The following is a 22,472-nucleotide window of genomic DNA, read 5'->3' as shown; positions in this document are numbered from 1 at the left end:
TAGGTGGCTTCTGTCACTTGTTGGAAGTCCATGATAAGAAACCATTAGGGCTGCAGTGCAACTATTCTGTTTTGAAAAACATGTTATTCAATATAGAACTAAATTTCAGTTGACTTTCTTGTCATATGCTGTCTGTATTCAGTAGTTTATTTCTAGGTAGATATTTTATCTAAAATGCAGTTGTACTTGCTCTGTTCTTCATCTTCTAAAAGCAAATAAAATTTTAGCCTCTGCTAGAGAAGAACTGTGACTGGTACCAGACCATTTGATAGCTGTAAATACAAAATTATCTAGTTGTATAATAGGTTTCAGACGTTAGTTTTGCTTGATTACAACTTCAAGGATCTGTTAATTAAGAAATAGTGTCTTCAGTATTTTGTTTAGCAAACAACCAGATGTAATTGTAAATCAGAACTTCTGAGTGCCAGATAAAGGAGCCTGCTGACATCTCTTTCAGATTGTGAAAAATACTTTTAAGCATTTAAATGTTTGAGTTAGTCATCACAGGTAAAGAAAGTACAATTTCATGGAAAACTATGAAATACATTTTGAATGCTTTTTGTTTGTGGTGTGTTTGAATTGGCCTGGTTCTTTCTCATGTGAAAACGCTTTGAAAGTTCTATTGTCCAAAGGCATTGCAGTTGATCTAGAGAATTTTCTTTGTACCCAGTTCTAACTCCAGAGTTAGCTGACCTTTTGTTGGTAGCGGAAAAAAGATCTTGACTAGTGCTAAAACAACAAAGAGGTTATTGTGCTAATTTAGATTCCAGACTAGTTGGCACGAGGCCTTTTAAAAAGTCAACAATAGTCCAAGCAAACTGAAAGTGCTACCTGAAACAATATATCAGAATTTTGCAATGTTAAATTTTGATCTGTAAGGTTCTTCATGTATGGTAAGAAACGTAAGAATCAAAGCTGACCCATGTTCAGGAGGTTGTGGTACAAATTTATTTGCTGTATTAATGACTGGCCTTGCATAGGATTTTCTAATTTGCTGCAGCTTTCAAACTAAGCTTTCTTGGTGAGCTGTGAAATAGATGGTTGCCTTCTAAAATGCACCCACTGCAGCATTTTTAAACTTCTCAAATGCCAACTGTAAACATGCTGAATATTTCAAGGTACTATCAGTGGTGAGGGGGGAAAAGTCTCCAGACATACACAGACCGTATCTTTTGTCTGAGTTGCAGTTTAAATATCGCTGTATTTGCTGCTAAGGCTTATTTGCTTTAGGAGAGCTGCTCTGGTAATTACAATAAAAGTATTTTACATTGTAGAATGATACCTCCTAAGACTAGCATCTTCACTTGTATTGTCTTTCAAAGGCTTGCTGTGTGACCTGCTGTGGTCTGACCCAGACAAAGATGTGCAAGGTTGGGGTGAAAATGATCGTGGGGTCTCTTTCACGTTTGGTGCTGATGTGGTCAGTAAATTTCTGAATCGTCATGATCTGGATTTGATCTGTCGAGCTCACCAGGTATGAACTATGCCGCTGTTGCTTCTTAGAACCTCTCCTTCTAGACTTTCTGCCTCTTTGGTGCTGCTTATCAGTACGACATATTTGAAACTTAGTTTGCATTGTGTTACTTTTAGGAAAGAAAGATCTTCCTAATAAAGGGACTATAAGGCTGTGTCCTTCTATTGACTCATATTGAACTGAGTGTCTAACATTAGTCAGTGAAGTAAGATACTAACACTAGATTTCCCCCACTGATCTTTTGTAATGTCTATTTATTGTTAGACTGTTTTATATGAACATTACGGGTAAATTGTCCAGGTTTAAAGTGGCAAAGTGACTTGAATTCGAGATTTACACTGAAGTTTCAGAGTTCTTCCATTTCAGTAGTAGTCAGTTCCCTTGTAGTTGTGGCTTAAACTATCTCTGTGTCACTTCATGGAAGTATTAAGTGTATTTTGAATGTTTCTGCAAACAAGTCTGAACATAAAAGCTTTCACCATTGCCTCCTTTTTGGTTCAGCAATCTAGAGTACTTTACAATAGATTGTCTGACTGAAATGCGCAGAAAGGAAGGTTATTTTTGGCACCATCAATCTTTAAGCACACTTTTCTGCAGTTTTTCTTAAGTTACTTTAAGCAAGTGTCCTAGTTAGGTGGACATTAGGTTTCAATTTCCTGTATAACATTTCGGTTTCATTATTTAGTCAATTTTAAAAGCTGTCTCCTGCTGTGAAAGAAAAATAGGCTTTTTATTCTGTGTCACTGTTAGGCTTGGATATAATATCAGAACATTTAAATATTTCTTCTTGCAATTTTACTGCTAAAACATTAGAGAAGATTGGTCAGTGTGTGGAATGGATATTAAGATTGCTTAATTGCTGATCAAGATTGGTACCAATTTCCTGTATTCACGTAGTCACTTCAGTTAGTTATAAAAGTATGACATCTTTTAAAAGACTGTGGTGATTGGATCAAAGTGAGCAGTTGGTGCACTAGTTTCACTGCATTATAAGGTGAGGCTTTTATTTTGGGGAAGAGGGAACATCCTTAACTGATGCATCATGCTACTTGCATTTCAAAGGTGAATTATGCTCTTAGAGAAAATATGGCAGAACCACTTTGTTTTTAGAGCATCAAAATTATAAAAAAGCCTACACTTGAGGTTTTCATGATCAACACTAGTGTGACTTAAAACTGTACTGTTATGGTTGCAATGAAGGTGGTATCTAAACCTTGTGCATTCCAAACTAGTAGGTCAAATATTCAAATTCCACGTATAAACCATAAAATTCTGGGAATCCTTAAACTGGCAGTGCATAATTGGACTTAAAGTATGAAAATATTGAACAGTCAAGCTTATGCATATTTAACATTCGAAGTATCAGACAGGTTAAGCTACCTGATTTGGCATTCAGTGTCCAGTTAAGACAAAATGACTGAACTTGTCCTGTCTGAAAGCCAAGACATAAAATACCTTTTTGATGAGTTCTTGTCATCTCTTTAATATAAGTCCTGTTTGCCTAAAGACTGGCTTTTTTCTTCAAAATTTGTTTGGTTTTTTTTTGTTTTTAACGTGAGCTGTATTGATCTCTCTGGTGTTGACAGGTGGTTGAAGATGGATACGAATTCTTTGCTAAACGGCAGTTGGTCACCCTATTCTCAGCTCCAAATTATTGTGGAGAGTTTGACAACGCAGGGGGCATGATGAGTGTGGATGAAACTCTGATGTGTTCCTTTCAGGTATGACATATTTGGACATTAAGTATTACTTTAGGTGTTGGACTATATGGACTGAGTCTGCCTGTTGACGTGCTTATGGTTAGTCTAGGGTAATATACTTGAGTTACAGAAAGGACTACAGAGCAGGCTGGTGTTTGTGGCCAGTTAGAACTGCAGACCAACTGTTCTCCAGAGAACCGTGTGGGATTTGCTATTTTCCAAATTCCTGCATATTGAGTTATTCCATTTATTCGGATGCTTATTTCAGAGTTTAATTGGGTGATTCTTTTCAGTTGTACCTAGTGATCGGAGTACCTAATTATGCAGACTAATGGCCTATTGGGACCCTTTTAGTCTGGTTACTCTGAACAGATTTTAATCCCTACTCCTTCCTGGACATGTTTTCAGCCCCTTTTCTTTCCCCTTCCCAGCCCAATGTAGTAGTAGAAATAGAAGGATTTAGAAGTAGTAGTATTGTTGTATATGGGACTAATAAATCTGTAGGATTGTGTTGTGATTTCCTCCCCACCCTCACCTCTCCTGTTCCTGCTGAATGAGATGTCATGTTCATTTAACAGTATTTGAAGTGTTCTGAGTCGTCACTGACTAAAAAGAACTGCTTTATTTTCTCAAAGATATTGAAACCATCTGAAAAGAAAGCCAAGTACCAGTATGGTGGACTGAATTCTGGGCGTCCAGTCACTCCACCTCGCACAGCTAATCCACCGAAGAAGAGGTGAAGAAAGGAATAATGTAGAAACACCATCAGATCTGTCAAGGACAAAACTCCATATTACAGTAAATAATAAGTGTGCACTGTAAAACCATCCAGCCATTTGACACCCTTTATGATGTCACACGTTTAACTTAAAGAGACGGGTAAAGGATCTTTATTAATTTTTTCTAGGAGAAAGATGTGCCACACTGTATTGTAACAAGTATAGCTCCAAGTTCTAATATCCAGCATAGAGTAAAAAAATATTAGGAAAAAACTATTGCAACTACATATTCACATTTACCACGGTTTTTAAAGTTGACCAACATCCCAGTTAAAACTTGATGTAATAGTTAAACCAGATGAGAGCATGATGTTCCATTTGTGTAATGTGGTCTTATTGTTGCTTGATTGCTTTTACTTTGATTATTTTGTAGCTAGAATGATGCGAATATGGTATCTAGTCTTATTTCCCGGCTCTCTCTTTGAAATTGAAATAAGGAAGGGGCTTTTTAGAACAGCCATTGGTCTCTTATCCTCCCCCCAAGCCCCCTGTTCATAATAATTCCGCCCAAATGTGTGCCCCATTATAATGCAAAGTTTATAGTACGGTAGTTATTAAAAGGCAAACTAAGTCCAAAATGCCCAGACTGGACAGCTTGACAGCCAACATAAATTGAGACAGAAAAACCTGTCTTGACATTTTAACTTAAACTGCCACACAATGAATTTGTGCACTACACTATTTTAAATTATTGATGTTACACTGTGCTATGGCACTTCATTTAACTTAGGACAAAATGGTATTGCCTATTAGTTGGTAACTTGATTATGTGGTACCTTGGCTTTAGTTTTATTAGCATGAAACACCTTTGGCATGCTTAGCTTCCAGGTAACTCCCTACCTGCATCAAAATTCATCTTACATAGTTCCACAGAACATGAAGATCCTTATTTGCTAAGCCTTTGAAAGCTGACATTCTTTTTCAGAAGAGGGTGTGTTTAAATGGATGTTCATCAGTGGACAGTAGGCTAGCTAGCGAGTGGTGATCTGAAAATGCTATAGGAATGTCCAACATGATTGTAAGGCTTATGTCACTAAAGATTATATCCTTTGGATTTTCATGATCAAATTTCATATACTATTGTATAGACTTATGCTTTGTAGTGTACTATAGTAGCAATAATTTCTGTACATGATCAAGAGTTATGCAGTATTTCTTTTCAGTTTTCTCCTTTCTTAAAAGAGTTAACATTGGTAAATGGCAAGATACAGAGAAGATACAAAATTTCTAGTAGAATAAATGAAAGGCACAGATTTGTGATGCTTTAGGATGCAATACTTATTGGATATAACTGCAAAAGTGTTTATTGAATATTGTCAAATTTGTAAGATTCTTTGGGGGAAGGCTTCAGATTTATACCATTCTAAATGTTCATCAGTAGACGTAAAACTCTTGACTTCAGTATTGTCTTTGAAAATGTTAAATTGCAGATTCTGGTAACTTACATTTTATGAACTGGCACATTATATAATGCAAGAGATATATTGATTTCTGACACAGTGAGCAAGTTCTTTAAAATGGATTTAAGTCTCTTTTCTAATTCCATTTTGTTTTAAATGCATATTTTAAATGTAGGTTTTTTCATTTAGTAAAAGTTGTCTAATTCATTTGAATGAAGTCTGACTTGTTATTTTAACATACCTTACTGTTACTCAAGAAGTGTGGAGTTTGTTTGTTTTTTTTAAAAGAAAAAACAAACAAACTTACAGCATATATATCTGTTCCTGATTTATATTGGTTTGGTCTGTTTGAACAATGGCTTAATTTACCCCACCTTGAAGCAAGCACCAGAGTTTCAATACATAAAATGTAGAAGTAGGGCGGAATTCTTCTGATACTGCTCGAAGACACTTGTTCTTGAAATTCAGTGACGAGCGCTATGTAAGTGAGAGTAACTTCAGTTTGTGACAAGATAATTGATGAAATCTATTCTATAAGCCCTTGACAGGGTAACTTCCTGCTCTAAGTCATTGCTTACTTGAGGGTTAGTTTTACAAGTTTTGAAAATGCTGGGTTTTATGAAGTGCCAGCCTCTATTATAAGAAGCATCATGTTACCAAACATCTGGATTAACACTTTTCCATTTTTTCCTTAGTTTCTGGAACAATGTCTTCTGTATCATGAAATGTCCAGGTGTAAAGCTGTATGTTATGTGAGTACCCAAGATGCTCGCTTGTATTACAGATGCTATGTCAAAAGGAAAATAAAGTCTTCAGGCCTTCTTATGTGTGCTAAAGAAATAGGAAATTTCTAGTTTGTTTTATGGCACTAGAAAGCCAGATCTGGTGGTGGTATTCTGAAGAATTGCTGTTTTTCTATAGCAGCAATCACTTGCGAAGGATTTGAATGCTGTTTTGACTTCTGGGGGGTTGGGACATCTGCTAACATCCCTCATCGTCCTATATTGCAGAAAAAATACATGATTTAATAAACTTATCCCTACAAATACAATTGATATTCCATACTAAAAGCAAGTCAGGAGCATCAGATACATAACAGAACTCTCCGCACCACTTCAGCTTATGCTTACAATGTTAATGTAGATCTTTCATATTTTTCCTATTGTTTATTCTGGAAGAGATAGAAAAGGGAACCTGAATCTAATGATACTTGGATACAATTAACTCCTCTTTCTGTGGAAATCTCTAGTGGTCTAATTGCTAATAAGTTCTTTCCATGTAAACTTTTTGTCCATAAAAGCCAAAAATGCTGCTAAATAGTACAGTGTTAATGTGCTGGGAAGTAACAGGATCATTCTCAAACGAGCTGTTTAGGGGCATATAAAACATTACACCGTTTGAGGAATATTTTGTATGTTCTCCCCCCCACCCCCTTTTATCTGACAGTAATACCCGTTCCTGATTTCATAGTAGGGTACAACACGGCATATAACCTCTTATCTTTTTCCTTTTTGGTTGACTGGCATTTTGTGATTCCCAAACACTAGAGAAATACCTGCTTTAATCTAACTTAAAATATCGCTGCAGGGAGTGCTTCTTTGGTCTCTTTTGTGTTGATTGATACGAGGTTGTTGTTTTACATCACTTTTTTTTTTGTATGCTTCATAGTGGTCTGTTTTCTATGCATGGAATATTCATAATTCCTTTCTGCTTTAAAGGAGGGGAAAAAATAGCGTTTCATATAGTTGTGGTTATTGTGCTGCTCTAATACCTTGAACACTATTTCTGTTTAGGTTGTTTGTATTAATCTGATCTATTTCCAAAAAATGCTGTAGAAATAGGCTCACTGAAAACACTGTAATGAGTCTTCTATTGGTGGATTGTATTCAGTTTGCTACGCCTGGACACATAGAAGTACTTGTGGCTGCTGAAGTCTGAGTTGGTCTTTTTGCTTCTGACTTAGTGTGATTAACTGCAAGTGTACTGCTGCTAGGCATCACCAAGCTTCACAGTCCTATTACGAAGACAGTTTGCATTTGGACTGTATGCTCTGAGAGAGGAGCAAATAGGTATGTAAGACACAGCTTTTGGTATCCCCGTGCATTGCTTGTGTACTTACTTGCCTGGGTAACGGATGGAAATTCTTCATATCTGTGGAAGGAAGTTGCTTTTATTGTTAATAGCCTACATTCCCTGTTTTAAGGTTGTTTGAAGACAGGCATCCTTTCTGCTGAAAGATGATAGGAGTCAATGAGCAGCAAGCTGTCTTTTTTGTGAAGAAGTGTTCCTGTCTGGCTTATCTTTTGATAAGTCCAAGAGGATATTGCCGTCATACCGTGGAAACTGTCAGATTAAATTACTGGAGCTGTATGTTGTTAGTCTGGGTTTGGCAAACACATTTTTTTGCTCTCTAGTAATGGAAATAGAAAAGATACTACTGCTGTTGAATATGGCTGAAGTGGAGGTAACCTGAGAGTAGCTCTGTTTTGGATGGCTGGAGTTTGCAGAATACGTTGATGACAAACACAGATATCGCATGCTGGGCCCTTGGTGTAAAGCTCAAAGGTTAACATAAGAGGGTACCTGCTTTGTAGAGGCTTATGTAGATAATAGTTGTAAAAACCTAGCCTTTAGCTGGGTGTTGAGTTTCTTCCTGGCAAACTGTTAATGTTTTATCCATGGCTGGTGTTTCTGGAACTTTCCTTGCTGTCAGGTTTATTGGAGATGAAGACACTTTATACAAACCTGATAGGTAACATTACAGCTCGGCAAAGAGCAGAGGCAAAGTGATACTGTCAATATTGTATTGCTTTTGAAGTTGAATTGTAACTTGATGCATGATTGGCATCCATCTGCTTTGTAATGTACACGAGGATATATGTGAATATTTGGCTTCAGATGAACTGGTGAAAAAGTGAGAGAATATCTCCTTAGGCTGGAAAAGATGAAAGCACAGTCAGATGTCTCTATCTCTGAGCCCACATGGGCTAATAATATGCTTTGAAGCAGTGTGGGTGTTTTAATACAAAACAGAGTTGCGATGAAGTTCATGCACATAGTTATTCTTGTCAATAAAAAGGAACTTGATGAATCAATACCAGCTTGGGATATTTAGGCATAGCCCTGGATATTTTTTTTTTTGCAGTCATCTGTTTGCTTCTGCCAATTAGCAGTAGCAGCTTCCAATCTTGCTGTCAGTGCAGCTGTATCCTTTTTTTTTCTCCTGGATCACGCATTGATTTTGGATGCTTTGCTCCAAAGGTTGATCAAGGTTTTGATGACAGCATCTAACCAGGTGGCTGCACGCAACTCATGGGCTTATAACCAAGCATTCTTCTCACTGCATGTATCAGATGATCAAAGCTGAAGGAACCTCAGGCCATGTTGGATTGAACACTGGAAAACCATGTGGCAGTAAGTCTGTGTTGGGACAGTGAATAAGTTACTAAGATAAGGCACAAGTTTGGGTACGTTGTGGTGTTATGGGTCTGCTAGCTGCTTGTCTTCCATGGATTCCTGGAAAGGGTAGTGCCTGAGCATCTTCCTTGCAGATCCCTCAAGCTGTTGGGAAAACAGCAGAGGTGTCTGGTTACTTGTTCTGTATCTTACTGTGCCACGTTAAAATAAATAATAATGATCTCAACATGTCAATTGGTAATGAGGACAAAACTTCATTTTGTTTCCCGGTGTCCTGTTTGAACTCATACTAACCTCTGCATCTATATGCCCCAAGAAATGAGAATTTAAAAACATAATTCAAAATAACCATTTGCCCACAAGCCCTTGCCAATACTTGGCTATAGTAATCTTTTCCAAGGAAAATTCTTACTGCTGTCTGAAATGGTCTGAACAGGTGGAGCTTTAAACAGAGTGTATGTACTGCCTGTGGCCTAGCACAGCCCCTTTCCTGTGTTCTGACTTAGGTAACAGAATCTGCAGCCCAAGCTTCCCGTTTAGCCTACTGCAGACTCAGTCTTAAGAAGCAACCATATCAGAAAGCAGGTGCTAACTAGATCCATCTGCTAACAAAGATCAGCAAAAGCCATTAATATCTTCAGGTTGAGATGTAAGCTTTATGTTAAAGAAGAGAAAAGCTCCCAGGCAGACCTCCAGAAACACACACCACTTGAAAAATCCTCTTGAAATAGCATAGACATGCCCAGATGTTAAGTTTCAGTGTTTTAACTTAGCCTGAGTTACTGTTAAATGGAAGAAGTAAAGCAAATAGGTGGAATTCCATTTTTTTTTCTACTCTCTTACAGATAGCTGATATTCAAAAATAGTAAATTATATTTGCAGAGAGCAAAATAATTTGAGTTACTGATTTTCCCCTTGGTAGAGAGTTCTGCCTGCTCATGTTACTCCAAAGGTTTGAATCTTCCGGGTGCAAGAGAATGCTGTAGATGGATCCAATTAATTATTGAAAAGGCTTAGCCAGAAAAAAAAAACCAAAACCTGGTACCTTGCAGGCAAACTGGTGCAGCTCATGACATGAAGCAGAGGACAACCTTGGTGAGTAAATATGTTCCAATGTAAAGTTTTTCTCCATTGCTTTGAAGTCCCAACAAACATACCGTAATGTGAACATAAGTACAAGTATTTCACATTGTTCCTTCTGGCTGCTTCCTAGCAGCACTTCTAATATAAGTCCGTCATTGCCTTGTTGAATTTCTGGGCATGTATAAATTAGTCATTTTCCACTAGTTACCCCAGAATATTTTATGTTTATATTTCAGATTGCTATTCCTGAGTGGCTTCTTGCATCTTCCACAAAGATGGAACACGTATAATTTCTGTGAAATGCTGGGAGAAGGAATGTGTTATGAGAATTACATTTTAATGGGCATCTTAACTGCACATTAATTGCATCTCGTTTCCAGGAGGCTGGGTTAAGAGGACGAGCTGTAAGACTTAACGCCCCCTTTCTGTTGAAGCGATGATGGGGAACAAATAGCTTATTTACTTGTTTCCTACTCAAGGCTCTTTCCTAAAGGTGCTATAGCAAACAACTGACATGCTGGTTTTAGAGGCTTTTGCCTTGCCTTTACCACATAGAGTGAGAAGACCTATGCCTTTCCTTGGTCTGTCTTGTTTATACTAATGCTATACAAGAATTTAAGAGTTACCTAGGAAAAAAACCTAATCAGCTTGATGTAAGTTTTCTTCATGTTACAGTTAGTCTAGGATGCAGATGCCCTCTAGTGGTCGAAGGCCGGTGGATGAGAAGCTGTTACTGCAGACCTGGCATTTTATTGCCTGTTTATCTTGCACTTGTCCGATGTGGAAACCTTATCCTTGATCAGTAATGAAATATATCCATAGTGCATGGCTTCACAATAACTCAGATCTTGTTGTATTGAAGCTAGACTTACCTCAGACGTACACATTTGTTTCCCTTAAGTTAGGCAGACTTCGTGAGGTCTCTTAAAATTATCTGGGGAGATAATTTCTGAAGGAAAAAAAATCAGAGCTGCCATGAAAAGATAGAAAGGTTAGGCTTTGTCTTAGGTGAAGGTTTCCAGGTTTCTTCCCCATTCTGGAATCTACTGTTCCCAAGTCTAACCAAGTAAGGTGGGATTCTTTGTATAAATTTCCAGGGACTGGAGGGAGGACTGGTGGAAAATATGTAAGAAGTATGTTTAGCTCTGGTATAAACCAATATAACTACATAGGGGAGAAAAAAATAATTGGTTCTGGCTTAGGTGTGGAGAGCTAAATGGGAGATGCTATCAGAATAGGGATGGCATTAAATTTGAATACCTTATCTACACAAATATTACATAATTTGTGTTACTTTTAGTTACACAGTTCTTCCTCTGCTCCACCCATGGGCTTAGTATCACAGGCATATATTGTTGAAAAGATTTGTAGAGTTTAGACCTGATTTGGGGGAATCACTTGATAGTCAGACGGGTTCCAATAATTGTCAACAATGAGTTGCTCTTGAAAAGCTGTATCTATATCAGTGTGTTAGTTTGGAGCAATTATGTATTTTTTTAAGTCTATCCTCCTGATTGTCCTCATGTACTGGTTTGGATTGCGGAGCTCATGCTTTGAGCTAAAACAAATTTGCATTTGTTGTATGCAAATTAGACCTTTTGGTTTAATTTCATGCAAAAGAAATTTGTTCCTAGTGTATGCCCGTGGTGACAACTATCCAAACAACTGAGGGGGCCATACTGCTGTGAAGTCCCCCAGCAAGGATGGGTGACACATGGGTGCACTGATAGATAGAATGGAATCAAAACGTGTAGAGCTTATGTGACACTGAAATGCTTCCCATGCTGTGTAAAGTCAGACTGGCATCTGCCCTTTTGACATTGTCAAGAGTCACACTGAAGTCTGTTAGTCTGTTGTTCCACAATCTAACAATATTTTCCTCAATACCTTTCATTTTTTCTGTTGTACTTTCCGTTTTTCCGATTATTTATTTATTTATTTTACTCTCTCTTTTCTAACTACTTTTCTACTTAATGGTGGCAAGGTCTCTTTGGTTTCCAAGGTGTTCCAATATGGTTGCACCTTAGGCTGCAAGGAAATAATAACTTTCAATCTCTTATGAGACGGCTGAAATTTTTGGCTGGATAACCTTGCAGCAGTAGCAGGTGGCTGTGTACCTCAGAAGACCAGCAACTGGAGTATGTGTACAGTTCAAGAAGGTGGAAGAAATCTTGAAGACCAGGTCAAAAGCCAGATGTTGAGGTGTCATAGCATGTGTCCTTACTACAATGATACTGAAGAGATCTCTTTGGAAGCACACCGCCTCCTGTGCTGGTAACAACTCAGATTCAACCCAGGTGAATGTGCTGCATTCCTATACATGTTGTTAGGGTGGAGGGGGAGGACAGGCATGCAAGGCTTCAGGTGGAACTAGGGCATGGGTCCAAGTGTGTGGAGAGACAGTGAGTTGCTAGTCTGAGCAGCAGGGCTGTTTTAGGCCTTTAAAAGCAATTCCATATGGCTGTGAGCTGTAGGAGAAATCTATCATGAAACAATTTTGTCTCAAAGTGCTCATTTCTTACCATGTTAGGTCTATGCAAGGAACAAAGCAAACTGGATAACATGCTTGCGTAACCTTGCTCAACTTCAAGAGGCCATACAGCCTCTTTCCCTCCATAAATGCTGCAGGGTACAAACTAATGACACTACACACAACCCTGTGAAGAGCAACAATGACAAATATTGGTTGAGGTGTCAGGTAACTTGGAAAGAAAGGCAGATACCTGCTGACGTTTCAGTAATGTTTTTTCCCCTCCACATTCCAGCAAGCCAGAAAGGTTTCATGGCTGCCTTTCCTTAGTCAGGCCCTGGGAGCAGCAGCGTGAAGTTTGCCCTAGAGCAGATGCCTCGTACAACTGTAGAGTCACTGCGGGATCAGAGGCTTGGATGTCAGGTACAGAGCTGCTATTTCAGTAGGCAGCCTGCAGTCATGGATTGGTTGTGGGCCAAGTGCCCCCAGGGTGGCAGGGGGAAAAAAGATGTGTTGTCCTGCTTGCTGGCATGATTTTGCTCCAGATATATAGGAGTCTAGAGGGAGGTAGACAAGCTTATGTCACAAGAATTTCAGGTGGTTGGTTACAAAAGGGAGGCTGTGCTGGAAGGCATGCTGTTCACAACTGGTCGAAGGGAATAGAGAAGGAAGAGCTTGGAAGACAGCCATGGTCAGTTACCTAGAAGTCGTAGCAAGCCTGATAGCAGTTCTTGGGCAGCCTGCGTGACAGACTTAGTAAAGCTCAGGAGCAGGAGACTCTGGGAGGGTGGTGGGAAGACCAATATCTTCAGGAGGCATTTGATTTCTTTCCAGAGTTTCCCCATCGTGCTCTTAGGTAGTGAGTCATGGGCCACCTGCAGGAAGAAAGGAAGGCAAAGGTCAGCTTGATTCTGCTCACAGCTTTCATACACCTCTGGTCATCAGATGCTCTTTCCACTCACATAGGTGAGGATGAGGTAGCATGGCATGGAAGCAGTGTTTACTGGTCCTCTAGCCTTGCTCAGAACTGGGGGTGTGAAACTTGCTGCTTTGGTCACACTGATAAGTTTGGGCTATTAGTCCCTATTGAACCCCTAGGAGAAGTTTGTATCGGCCCACTCATTCATATCACTTTCCCTATCCCTGAAGTTCTAGGCCCTACTGGCTCCCCCTGGGGGCCTGGCTCTGGTCATCCACATAGGGATTATGCATCACTTCTCAGGGAATACAATTTGGACACTTCTGCTGAACCTTTTCAGTGCAGGTGTTCTGACCACTCAGATTTTTAGGTTTCCAGCTCAAATTACCTGACTTCCTGACTTGTGGTTTTCTGGAATACAGGCTGAGCCATTTGTAATGCTGGAAGGGTGTGATAACTCTGGAAAGGGTGCTTCAGCGAAGACTAGGCTCAGAATAAATGGATGCCTTCTGCTGAATTATTGGCTCAAACATCCGCGTGGGATGAGTAGCATGTGTCTGTTTTGGTTATAAAATACACATTCAGCTCTTGTAGTATCTGGTAGTTGAGAACAAATAATAGCTTATGCCCTCAGGGATCTGTGGTGTTGACCTGAGGCTATGAAGCAGGCTGGGAAGAAGTGGAGCAGCTCTGAAGCTTGTGGCCAGTTTGTGGGGACAGAATTGAGTGTATTGCATGTGGTTTGGGGCAATGCCAAGCACAAATGCAGACTGGATGGAGAATGGATGGAGAGCAGCCCTGAGGAGAAGGACTTGGGGGTCTTGGTGGGTGAGAAGCTCAACATGAATTGGCAATGTGCGCTCGCAGCCCAGAAAGCCGACTGCATCCTGGGCTGCATCAAAAGAAGTGTGGCCAGCAAGTTGAGGGAGGTGATTCTACCCCTCTACTCTTGCTCTGGTGAGACCCCACCTGGAGTACTGCATCCAGCTCTGGAGTCCCCAACATAAGAAGGACATGGACTTGTCGGAGTGAGTCCAGAGGAGGGCCATAAAGATAATCCGAGGGCTGAAGCATCTCTTCCATGAAGACAGTCTGAAAGAGTTGGGGTTGTTCAGCCTGGAGAAGAGAAGGCTCTGGGGAGGCCTTATAGCGGCCTTTCAGTACTTAAGGGGATCGACAAGAAAGATGGGGAGGGACTTTTTATCAGGCAGTGTAGTGATTGGATGAGGGGTAATGGTTTTGAATTGAAAGAGGGCAGATTTAGATTAGGTATCAGGAAGAAATTCTTTACTGTGGGGGTGGTGAGGCACTGGAACAGGTTGCCCAGGGAAGCTGTGGATGCCCCATCCCTGGAAGTGTCCAAGGCCAGGCTGGATGGGGCTTTGAGCAGCCTGGTCTAGTGGGAGGTGTCCCTGCCCATGGCAGGGGGGTTGGAACTAGGTGATCTTTAAGGTCCCTTCCAACTCGAACCATTCTATGATTCTATACCTTCTTGGGCACCTCTGGGAATCACGTAAGAGCTTGACTGTCACATAGTTACCAGGCACGAGTTTCTTCCCATACAGTGCTGCATAGTCTTTTTTTTTTTTTTTTAGCTGGTAATAGAGAAATTTTAATGGTGGTAAGTATTTTTGCACTTGGATGAACTGCTGTCTTTCCCTTAAAGAAAATAAAAACAAATCCGTACTAGATAGAGAAGCTTGTGTCTGAGTTATCAAAATGGCCAGGAGGAGGCATCGGTGTACCACAAATAAGCATTTGAGCCTCAAAGTGACACTGAAAGGAGAGGGGTTCACCGTGGACATTTTTTCAGTGCTTGCTTATTCACCCATGTCTGTACAAGGATGCTTGGCGTGGTAGGTGAGGTGCAGTATTTTTATGTAACTTATCTAAATCAAGAACTAATAATCTGTAGGCAGTTACAGTCAGATATTTTTTAGGGTGATTCGATGTAATTTTTGTGCACAATGACTCAAACTGTATTTGTGTGATTACCAATTTATGCATGTAGGTTTTTTTTTTATAGGTCACTGATCTCAGTTGCTGGTGTTAGTGTCGTAGTCTTCAAACTGAAGAAAACTTGGGTGGCTGAAGTTTATAACGTTAATGCTTTATGAACAAGAAACGTGTGCTCTGTGCCGCAAATATCATGCATTCCTATCCTCCTTTCATGTTAAAGTAGTCTATAATCCACAATTAACCAAACAATAAATCTGCCTCACAACCTTTTGAGGTAGGTAAGTATGAACAGTAGAAAACAAAAATATCAAAGGACTTTTTGACAATAAAGTGCTTGTGAGCACTAGAGTGAAGATGCAGGAGTTCCTGGCTCAGGCCTGCAGCCAGGGTTAGATTCCTACTTAAAGACAGTGATTGTGTCCTGTGTACAATGCTGGCAGCGCTGGCCACCATTTCCTAATAAAGAGTTCTATTTTTTTGCTTGGAATTCTTCCAAAACTTTGGTTCTTCCTCAGTCGCTTTTTTTAATCCTATTTATTTTATTTTTTTTCCTTCACTTTAACCTTTTCAACGAATGAATAATAAGGAAAAAAAAAAACCACAAACATTTTGTCCACCCATATCAGAGACACTGCTTTGTTCTCCTGTTATTTCTGACCCACAAATAACACTTCTAAGCAGTAGCCGAAGAAAACACTGCAATCCCTCCTTCACAACGGTGTTGTCATACTGACAGTAGCACTGACCTACTGCAGGGTTAATGTGCAATGTTCTAATCGCCCTAGATTGTTGGCTGCTCATCTTCCTACCGCGATTGCTACTAGATGTTAACCTTTTCTGTTTGCCCTTCGAACTGGTGACTTCAGTTCTTGGAACCAGTTCGACAGAGGAAGAAGCAGTACCATTGTGAGACAAGAAAAAAAAATCATGATCCTTGCTCAGCTTTATTACTAGCATGTACCAGAAGATGACCTGTGCTATGCTGGGATGATTGTTGGTATGCTGCAGTGATTTTGCATGTGGCTTTGATAGATGATTTCTACAAAGAGTGAGGATGAAAGCATCTGTCTGCATTCTTCTTGTCAGAGCCATTTGTTAGTATCCTGTGGGTGCTAGCAGCTGTGGAAGGTCCCATGTCAACATGTCCATGAGGTAGGAGGTGTACTTCTGAAACTTCACGAGGTGCTTTTGCTGTTCCTATCAAGAAACTTCAAGTGAGTGTAATTCTCGAAAACCTAGTTTTGCACTTGATTTTCATAGGTCACCATTTCTTAGAAAAGCAACACGTGTACTTGAATCTACATGGCATTAGATGGTGATATTAAGTCATTGTGCATCTGTCTGTCCAGGAGATATTGCCCTGTACAACTTGCAAGAGAAACAGCTTCAAAGTGGAGAGCATTAGAATCATACACATGCTGCTTTGAAATAGGCATCTGAGCCTACTGCTAGCTTTTACTGGCAACCACTCAAAATTCTGCTCTGAAATAACATTTGAAAGTCAGTTATTTTTATAAACTTTCCCTATAGGAAAACCAAAAGCAGTGTGCTGCAGTTGATGCTTACCTCTTGTTTCAGCAGGACCGACTTTTTTGTCAAGAAAAAATATGACTTCAGCCAGTTTGAACATTTCCATTCTGGGAGTACTAAGCATTGTAGGCCTGGTGGGAAATAAGCTGCTTGTGTAGTTCCTTACCCATTGTGGCCTTTATTTTTATGTATCCACTTCCCCCAGCTCAAAAATCTGCCTTTATTTCTATTATCTCTGCTCCATGTTTCTTAGTTCATGGCTTCTGTTGATATCCCTTCTTACAGGTAGGTAGGGTGTGTGTGTATGTATATATATATATTCAAATACATCTTTTCACTTCTTTCTTTGCAGTGGAAAATTAGGGTGGCCAGCTTGAGAGTTGGGCACCCCTGAATCCCACTAGGCACCCAAGCTCATTAAAAACAAAGTTAAAAGAAGCAGTTTTAATTGCCGTAGCATAAAGTAAAGGTAACTCAACCTGCTGAGCTTTGCATGTTCTGTGCTGCTTTAGCAAGTGTTTTACTGGTATCCAGGCTACTTATTTTAAAGCTCTTCAGCTGGAGGTGGTTATGATTGGTAATGCTGTTTTATAAACAGTACAACTGGGTGTGAACAACCCCAACAAATACATCTTTGAAATGAGTGATGCTGCTGGCCAAAAGAGTATACGCAAAGTGGCCTATCATACGAAAAGTTAGAGATATGCCTTTACTCACTTACATTTGAGCTAGAATAATTTAGGAAAATAGCCTGTAGAAGCTTTTGTTGCTGCCTAAAAGGAATTCTTCAGTTGAGTTCTGTAATCTGTGTCAAAGAGATTGATAGAATTTATAGCGGGTCTCTTTAGCCATTCTCCAGCAAGGAAGATTTAATCTGGCAAAATGCTGACCTCTTCTATTAACAATTAGTATTTCCCAAGAATTCGTTCTACTTCAGAAATAGTCGTTTGTGAATGTCTGGAAACAGAAAAACATGTCTGTTTTCAGTGGCAGGTCATCTGTATACCAAACACTCTCTCTTCCTCCTAGGGTGGTGTTCTTAAGAACTACGGAGATGCTGCGTTGAGAACAGAGGATTGAGCCACAACCCTGAACACCCAATAGTTCAGTCTATGTACCCTGAACCTCCTTCCTCTTCCAAAGAGCTGAACTCATGCTTCTATTGTAACCGTTCGAACCCTATTTATGATGTAGGGTAATGCAAGATTGTCTGTTGTGGTTTTTTAGGGTTTTTTTGTTTTGTTTTGTTTTTTTTTTAAGAACTCCAAATTGTCACAGATTAGAACATTAGCTGCAGTCATGCACCATCTGTTGTTGCCTCTTGGGCATACAAGCATGTTCCTGAATATGCCCTGTGTCAATATCCCATGTATGATAGGTAGAGAGATTTAACTATTTGTTGATGAAGTATCAGTGTATTGATTTTCTTTTTTTTTTTTTAAGCAAGTGGTATCTTGCATTAGAAGATTTCCCTGTATGACGTGCTACTTTAACTCAAGCCGTTACTGTTATAACAGATATTTCAAAGAAAAAAAAATTTAATTTTTTCAGGCATATTAAACGTTTATTGATTTCAGAATCATAAAATTTTCACATAGTTACAGAATATAGCTGAATCCACAACCAGTGTATTTCTGTAGTTATTGACTCTCTTGAAATGCTGTCTCACTAATAAGAGCAAATGTTGTTCCATAAAGAGCAAGGAGCTTATGTTGATTCCCTGTGATTACTTTTTAAGCAGATGGAACATACATGTCCAGCTTATTTCAGAAGCCCCGGGCACAGCAGTCTTGCAGTTACGGGGAATCAGCCTCGCTTCCATGAAAAGGAATGGCAGTAAAGATAAGTTGTGAAGTCGTCTTGATCCCTACCACACAGCAAGGGTACTGTTGAAGGGCCATGGGAAGCCTTGAAAAAGTAGCTAAATAGAAATGAATGCTGCACAAATTGCCCTGGGCACTGAAAAATGCTCATTTTCAATGTTAACCGTTCCCAGCGTGAATCTTTCAGTGCTGCGGTGGTTGTATTTTGAGGCAGGCCAGCCTAGTGAGTCAGCTTTCTGGCCAGAATCCTGCATGGATCATTAACAGGTAGTATCCAAAAAAAAACCAGGAGGGCAAAGGTTCCTTCTCACACAGTACAAAAGCTGTCTATTTGGGCTCAAGGCTTATCTACTACTGCATGGAATCAACCCTTTATTGAACATAAAAGTCTCATTTTAAACTTGTCTGATGATTAATATCTGCAAACTGTCTTTTGTTGGTGCCCAACAAAAAGCCTGTCAGGTCATGTATTAATTGAAGCATGACAAACAACTGTTTTTCTCATGCATGATGGCAAAAAATAAAAAGCAACGATTTAAAGGGCTACAGTTGCTAATTTGGACAGAAACTGAAATAGAGGATCTGGATTCCTTCCTTTTGGCTTGTACTTTATCATCAGGATTTCTGAAAGCAGCTGGAACTTCTGCTAAAGAGAAACAGGGTCTGGCTGGCTTCAGCTGAAGTGCGTGTTGCGCTGCCTGTGCCAGCTGAGCCCCCTCTCCCGGAGGAAGAGTTCCACCCTGTGGGAGGGCACATGCTGGTTGTGCCTCCTGTCCGCCTCCTGGCTTTGCCAGAGCAAAACCCAACTCTCCGAGGAGTCCAGGAGATGATGCCCGGAACCTTTGCACTCTTTTGTTGCCCTGGCAAAAGCACCATCTTTTCTGAGCTGCTTCTCTGCCACAGGTACTGTTGCATACCCCAGGGCTGCAGCCACCTCTTTCTCTTACCACCTTTCTGTCCAGGTTTCCACTGATGGAAACCAGGTGTAGGTTAGGCATAAACTTACTCGTGAAAAGGTCAGTGTCCTCTTGTGCATATTCACCTCCCATTGATTTTGGTGAGAAGGCACACCCAAGAGAAGAACTAACACTTGCCACATAACCATGAAATAAGACACTAACCTTAGTAGTTGGTTCCTGTAATAGACATCCCCAGTAGATGTCTCTTCAGGTCAAGCACTCACCTCGGTCTATTTCTGTTGTCTTAGGTATTTTGTCAAGTATTCACAAAAGAATGTCTATAGCAAGATGTAGCAAGTCCAGATAACAGAAATTCTTGGCCCTCTCACTCTTAGTGTAACTTTTTGTGCGTCGCAAGATCTTTCTTCTGCAGTGTGGAAAGGGTACATGTAGATGTTATCCGTAAATGGCTTTTTGACATGGGTGAAAGTGCGTCAGGGTTTGCGCCAAAAACTAAATAGTACAGCAGCTGTGTGATAGTGCTTGGCCCCATTCTCTGGCCTTCTCTAGTTTACTCATATTGATAAGGCTGAGAGTCCTGCAAGACTAATAAATACATCCAGAAGGAAGGTACATAATGTGATCCATGTAACTTCTTTAGTCATAAGTTGTCCTTAAGTTGCAACTTCAGTGAAGCCCTTGCCAGCAGCTCCTCTCGCTGTAGTCATCCTGTTCTGCATCTAATGGCTGTACAAGATGAATTTCTAGGAAAGTTGCCCCAAAGCCTAATCCTGTATTTATGAAGAAAGAGGTGACCTGGAATCCTCAGCAACCTGAAGTTTGATCTAGGTTCCTCTCAAGACTGTTAATAAGAAAGAGAGAGAACTGCCTTACAAGAGAGCAGCCAGCTGCCTCCTGAGAGGAAAGGGGCTCTTTTGAAGGGAAGCTGGCTTTGCACAGGTGATGTGCAATAGAGCTGAGCTAGTGGAAGCAGGAACTGCACTTGCAGATGGTGCATATGGTGTTCTGTAACCCTCTGCTGACATGGGAAGGGCAGTCTCTGCCTCCTTACCCCTAAGTAAAGTGGCTTGGAAGCATCTGAGATAAGCTGCTCACGTCCCCAGGGACTGTGTTAGTTGCTGGAACCGGTGCAAGGTGTATGAGGAAGAGGAAGATCAGGGCCACATGGACCTAACTCTAACACAGCCTTAAGAAATTAAATTCTCACTCAAGCAGACAACTGGCTACTCTCTTGTGAGACTGTTCTCTAAGGAAGAAGAAAAAGCCTTCAGATAAACCTGACTGCCTTCAAGTTGCTGAGCTGTCCCAGGGAGATGCTTTCTCACGCTGAAGATGAAACACGGCGATGGTGCTTCCAGTAGAGAGCAGATCTGCTTCATCTGCCTTTCGCTCATCATGATTTGGGGACTTTATAATTGTTGGTGAAGAAGTAGCCTTTTCCACATATGGAATTTGCTCTTGCAGAGTTTGCTGACAGTAGTAGTTATCAGCTGTTAAGATGAATTTCTTTAATCAATCAGACTAGCTGGTGGGAGGGAGAGGACACGCCTTTCCTTCTACTTGAGTAATCAACCTCTATGAAATAATTTGTATGTAAGGTTTGAAATGTTTTACTGTATATGTTTCTTTTCTAGTGGGTAAAATAGATGTTCCAAAAGCGGAGGCTTTGTGCAAACATGAGAATTAACTGGAGATGAAAGTGAAATCAGAAGCGTTCTGTCATTTCCCCTGGTACTGCTGTCCTGCAATTTGAGTACTGCTCTTAAAGCCAGTAGGTCTTGCTCATGTTAGGGTTCAGTTTGGTTTTGCGTTATCTTTGGTAGCTTTGCACTATTGAAAAGTAATGTAGAACAGTAGCAGAAATTAGCCTTTCAGATCAATTTATTAAATTGTGTTCTTCAGGTATGTAAGGTAGAAGGAAGCTTTTATACAGATTAGCAGCCCTTAATCCTTTCAAACGCTGATTTGGTGGAGCACCTAAGTGCGTACTTAAAATTAACACAGAAGTAGTTCCCTTTCAATCATTAGGACTATTTGCATGCTGAACTCTACAGAAGTGTTCAAGCGCTTCTCCAGATCAGGATCGTAAACAGGGACTCTCTGACATGGCAGCAAAGTACGTTAATGCCGGCTCTAATCTTTCCTTAACTGTTTCACATCTTTATCCTGTTCGTGCATGCTTTATCCAGTCAGTAACTTGAGCCTGTACCTGTCTGATCCTTTCTTGAGAAGCTTCCTGGTCCCTTCGGGTTTAGCAAAGCAGTGTTTTGTCACACGTTCCACCTATGTCTTAAAAACAAACAAACAAAAACCCCAAAACAAAACAAAACAAAAAAAAAAAAAAAAAAAAAAAAACTTATTTTTTTAAAGTATTCTTTGACCTCAGCAAAATTATATGGTTGCACTTGGAAGCAGAATGTGGCTTTTGACCTACTATTTCATCCCCCAAGTTTTGCCATTGGTTTTAAGATCACGTATATACTGTGACAGAGGGATGGTAGACTCTTCCATCTTGTGCACCATTAGTTAAGAATCAGCATCAAACAGGACTCGGACATTCTCCAAAACTTATGACGCCTGCATCCTATAGACGAGTGTCCCCAGCCCTTTCCCATGTATTCTACACATTATCGATCCCATTAACATTTGTGCAGTTGCCTGCAGGCTCTGTTCTGTAGTTTGTTCCCAGGATTTCCCATAACTCAAATGCCTCATTAGTTACTGTTTGTTCCTTTTCGTGAAAGTTGAATGCAGCCTTTAAAAAAAACAACAAAACAAAGCAAAAAAAAACCAAACAGTGAATGCCTCGGGCCATTTGAAAGCTGTAGTTGTGTCCTCCTTTCTTTGAAGGCACAGCAGCTCATCCAGGAAACATGATCTGAAGTTCAGGGAGGGTGGTAGAAAGGCAAGGAATCTTGTTAGCCTTGTATAAGGGCGTAGATGTGGATTTATCTATGGGTTGGTACCTTGCCCAGGCAATGTCCATGGGTTGCAGACT

The 22,472-nt window shown here is 40.2% G+C and overlaps 1 protein-coding gene and 1 long non-coding RNA gene across 9 annotated transcripts in view; both read left to right on the top strand.

The window, feature by feature from the left end:
• Positions 1-5,566, top strand: part of PPP1CB (protein phosphatase 1 catalytic subunit beta) — a 29,554-nt gene extending 23,988 nt beyond the window's left edge. Inside the window, exons 6-8 of the mRNA XM_063328657.1 lie at positions 1,323-1,474; positions 3,061-3,195; positions 3,810-5,566. Of these exons, the coding sequence (XP_063184727.1) occupies positions 1,323-1,474; positions 3,061-3,195; positions 3,810-3,914 (392 nt within the window). The 3' untranslated portion in view covers positions 3,915-5,566. The remainder of the gene's footprint in view (positions 1-1,322; positions 1,475-3,060; positions 3,196-3,809) is intronic.
• A 5,869-nt stretch (positions 5,567-11,435) lies between these two features.
• Positions 11,436-22,472, top strand: part of LOC134512849 (uncharacterized) — a 31,012-nt gene continuing 19,975 nt past the window's right edge. For 5 of the 8 annotated variants that reach the window (XR_010070271.1, XR_010070269.1, XR_010070267.1 and 2 more), the window contains exon 1: positions 11,436-19,457. This is a non-coding gene — a long non-coding RNA (uncharacterized LOC134512849). The remainder of the gene's footprint in view (positions 19,458-22,472) is intronic. The other 3 variants (XR_010070270.1, XR_010070268.1, XR_010070266.1) reach the window with 3 other exon arrangements.

This window comes from Chroicocephalus ridibundus, chromosome 3 (assembly GCF_963924245.1).
Source record: "Chroicocephalus ridibundus chromosome 3, bChrRid1.1, whole genome shotgun sequence".
Taxonomy (NCBI): domain Eukaryota; kingdom Metazoa; phylum Chordata; class Aves; order Charadriiformes; family Laridae; genus Chroicocephalus; species Chroicocephalus ridibundus.
The sequence above is the reverse complement of the archived record's forward strand: the minus strand, read 5'-3'. Positions and strand labels throughout refer to the sequence as shown.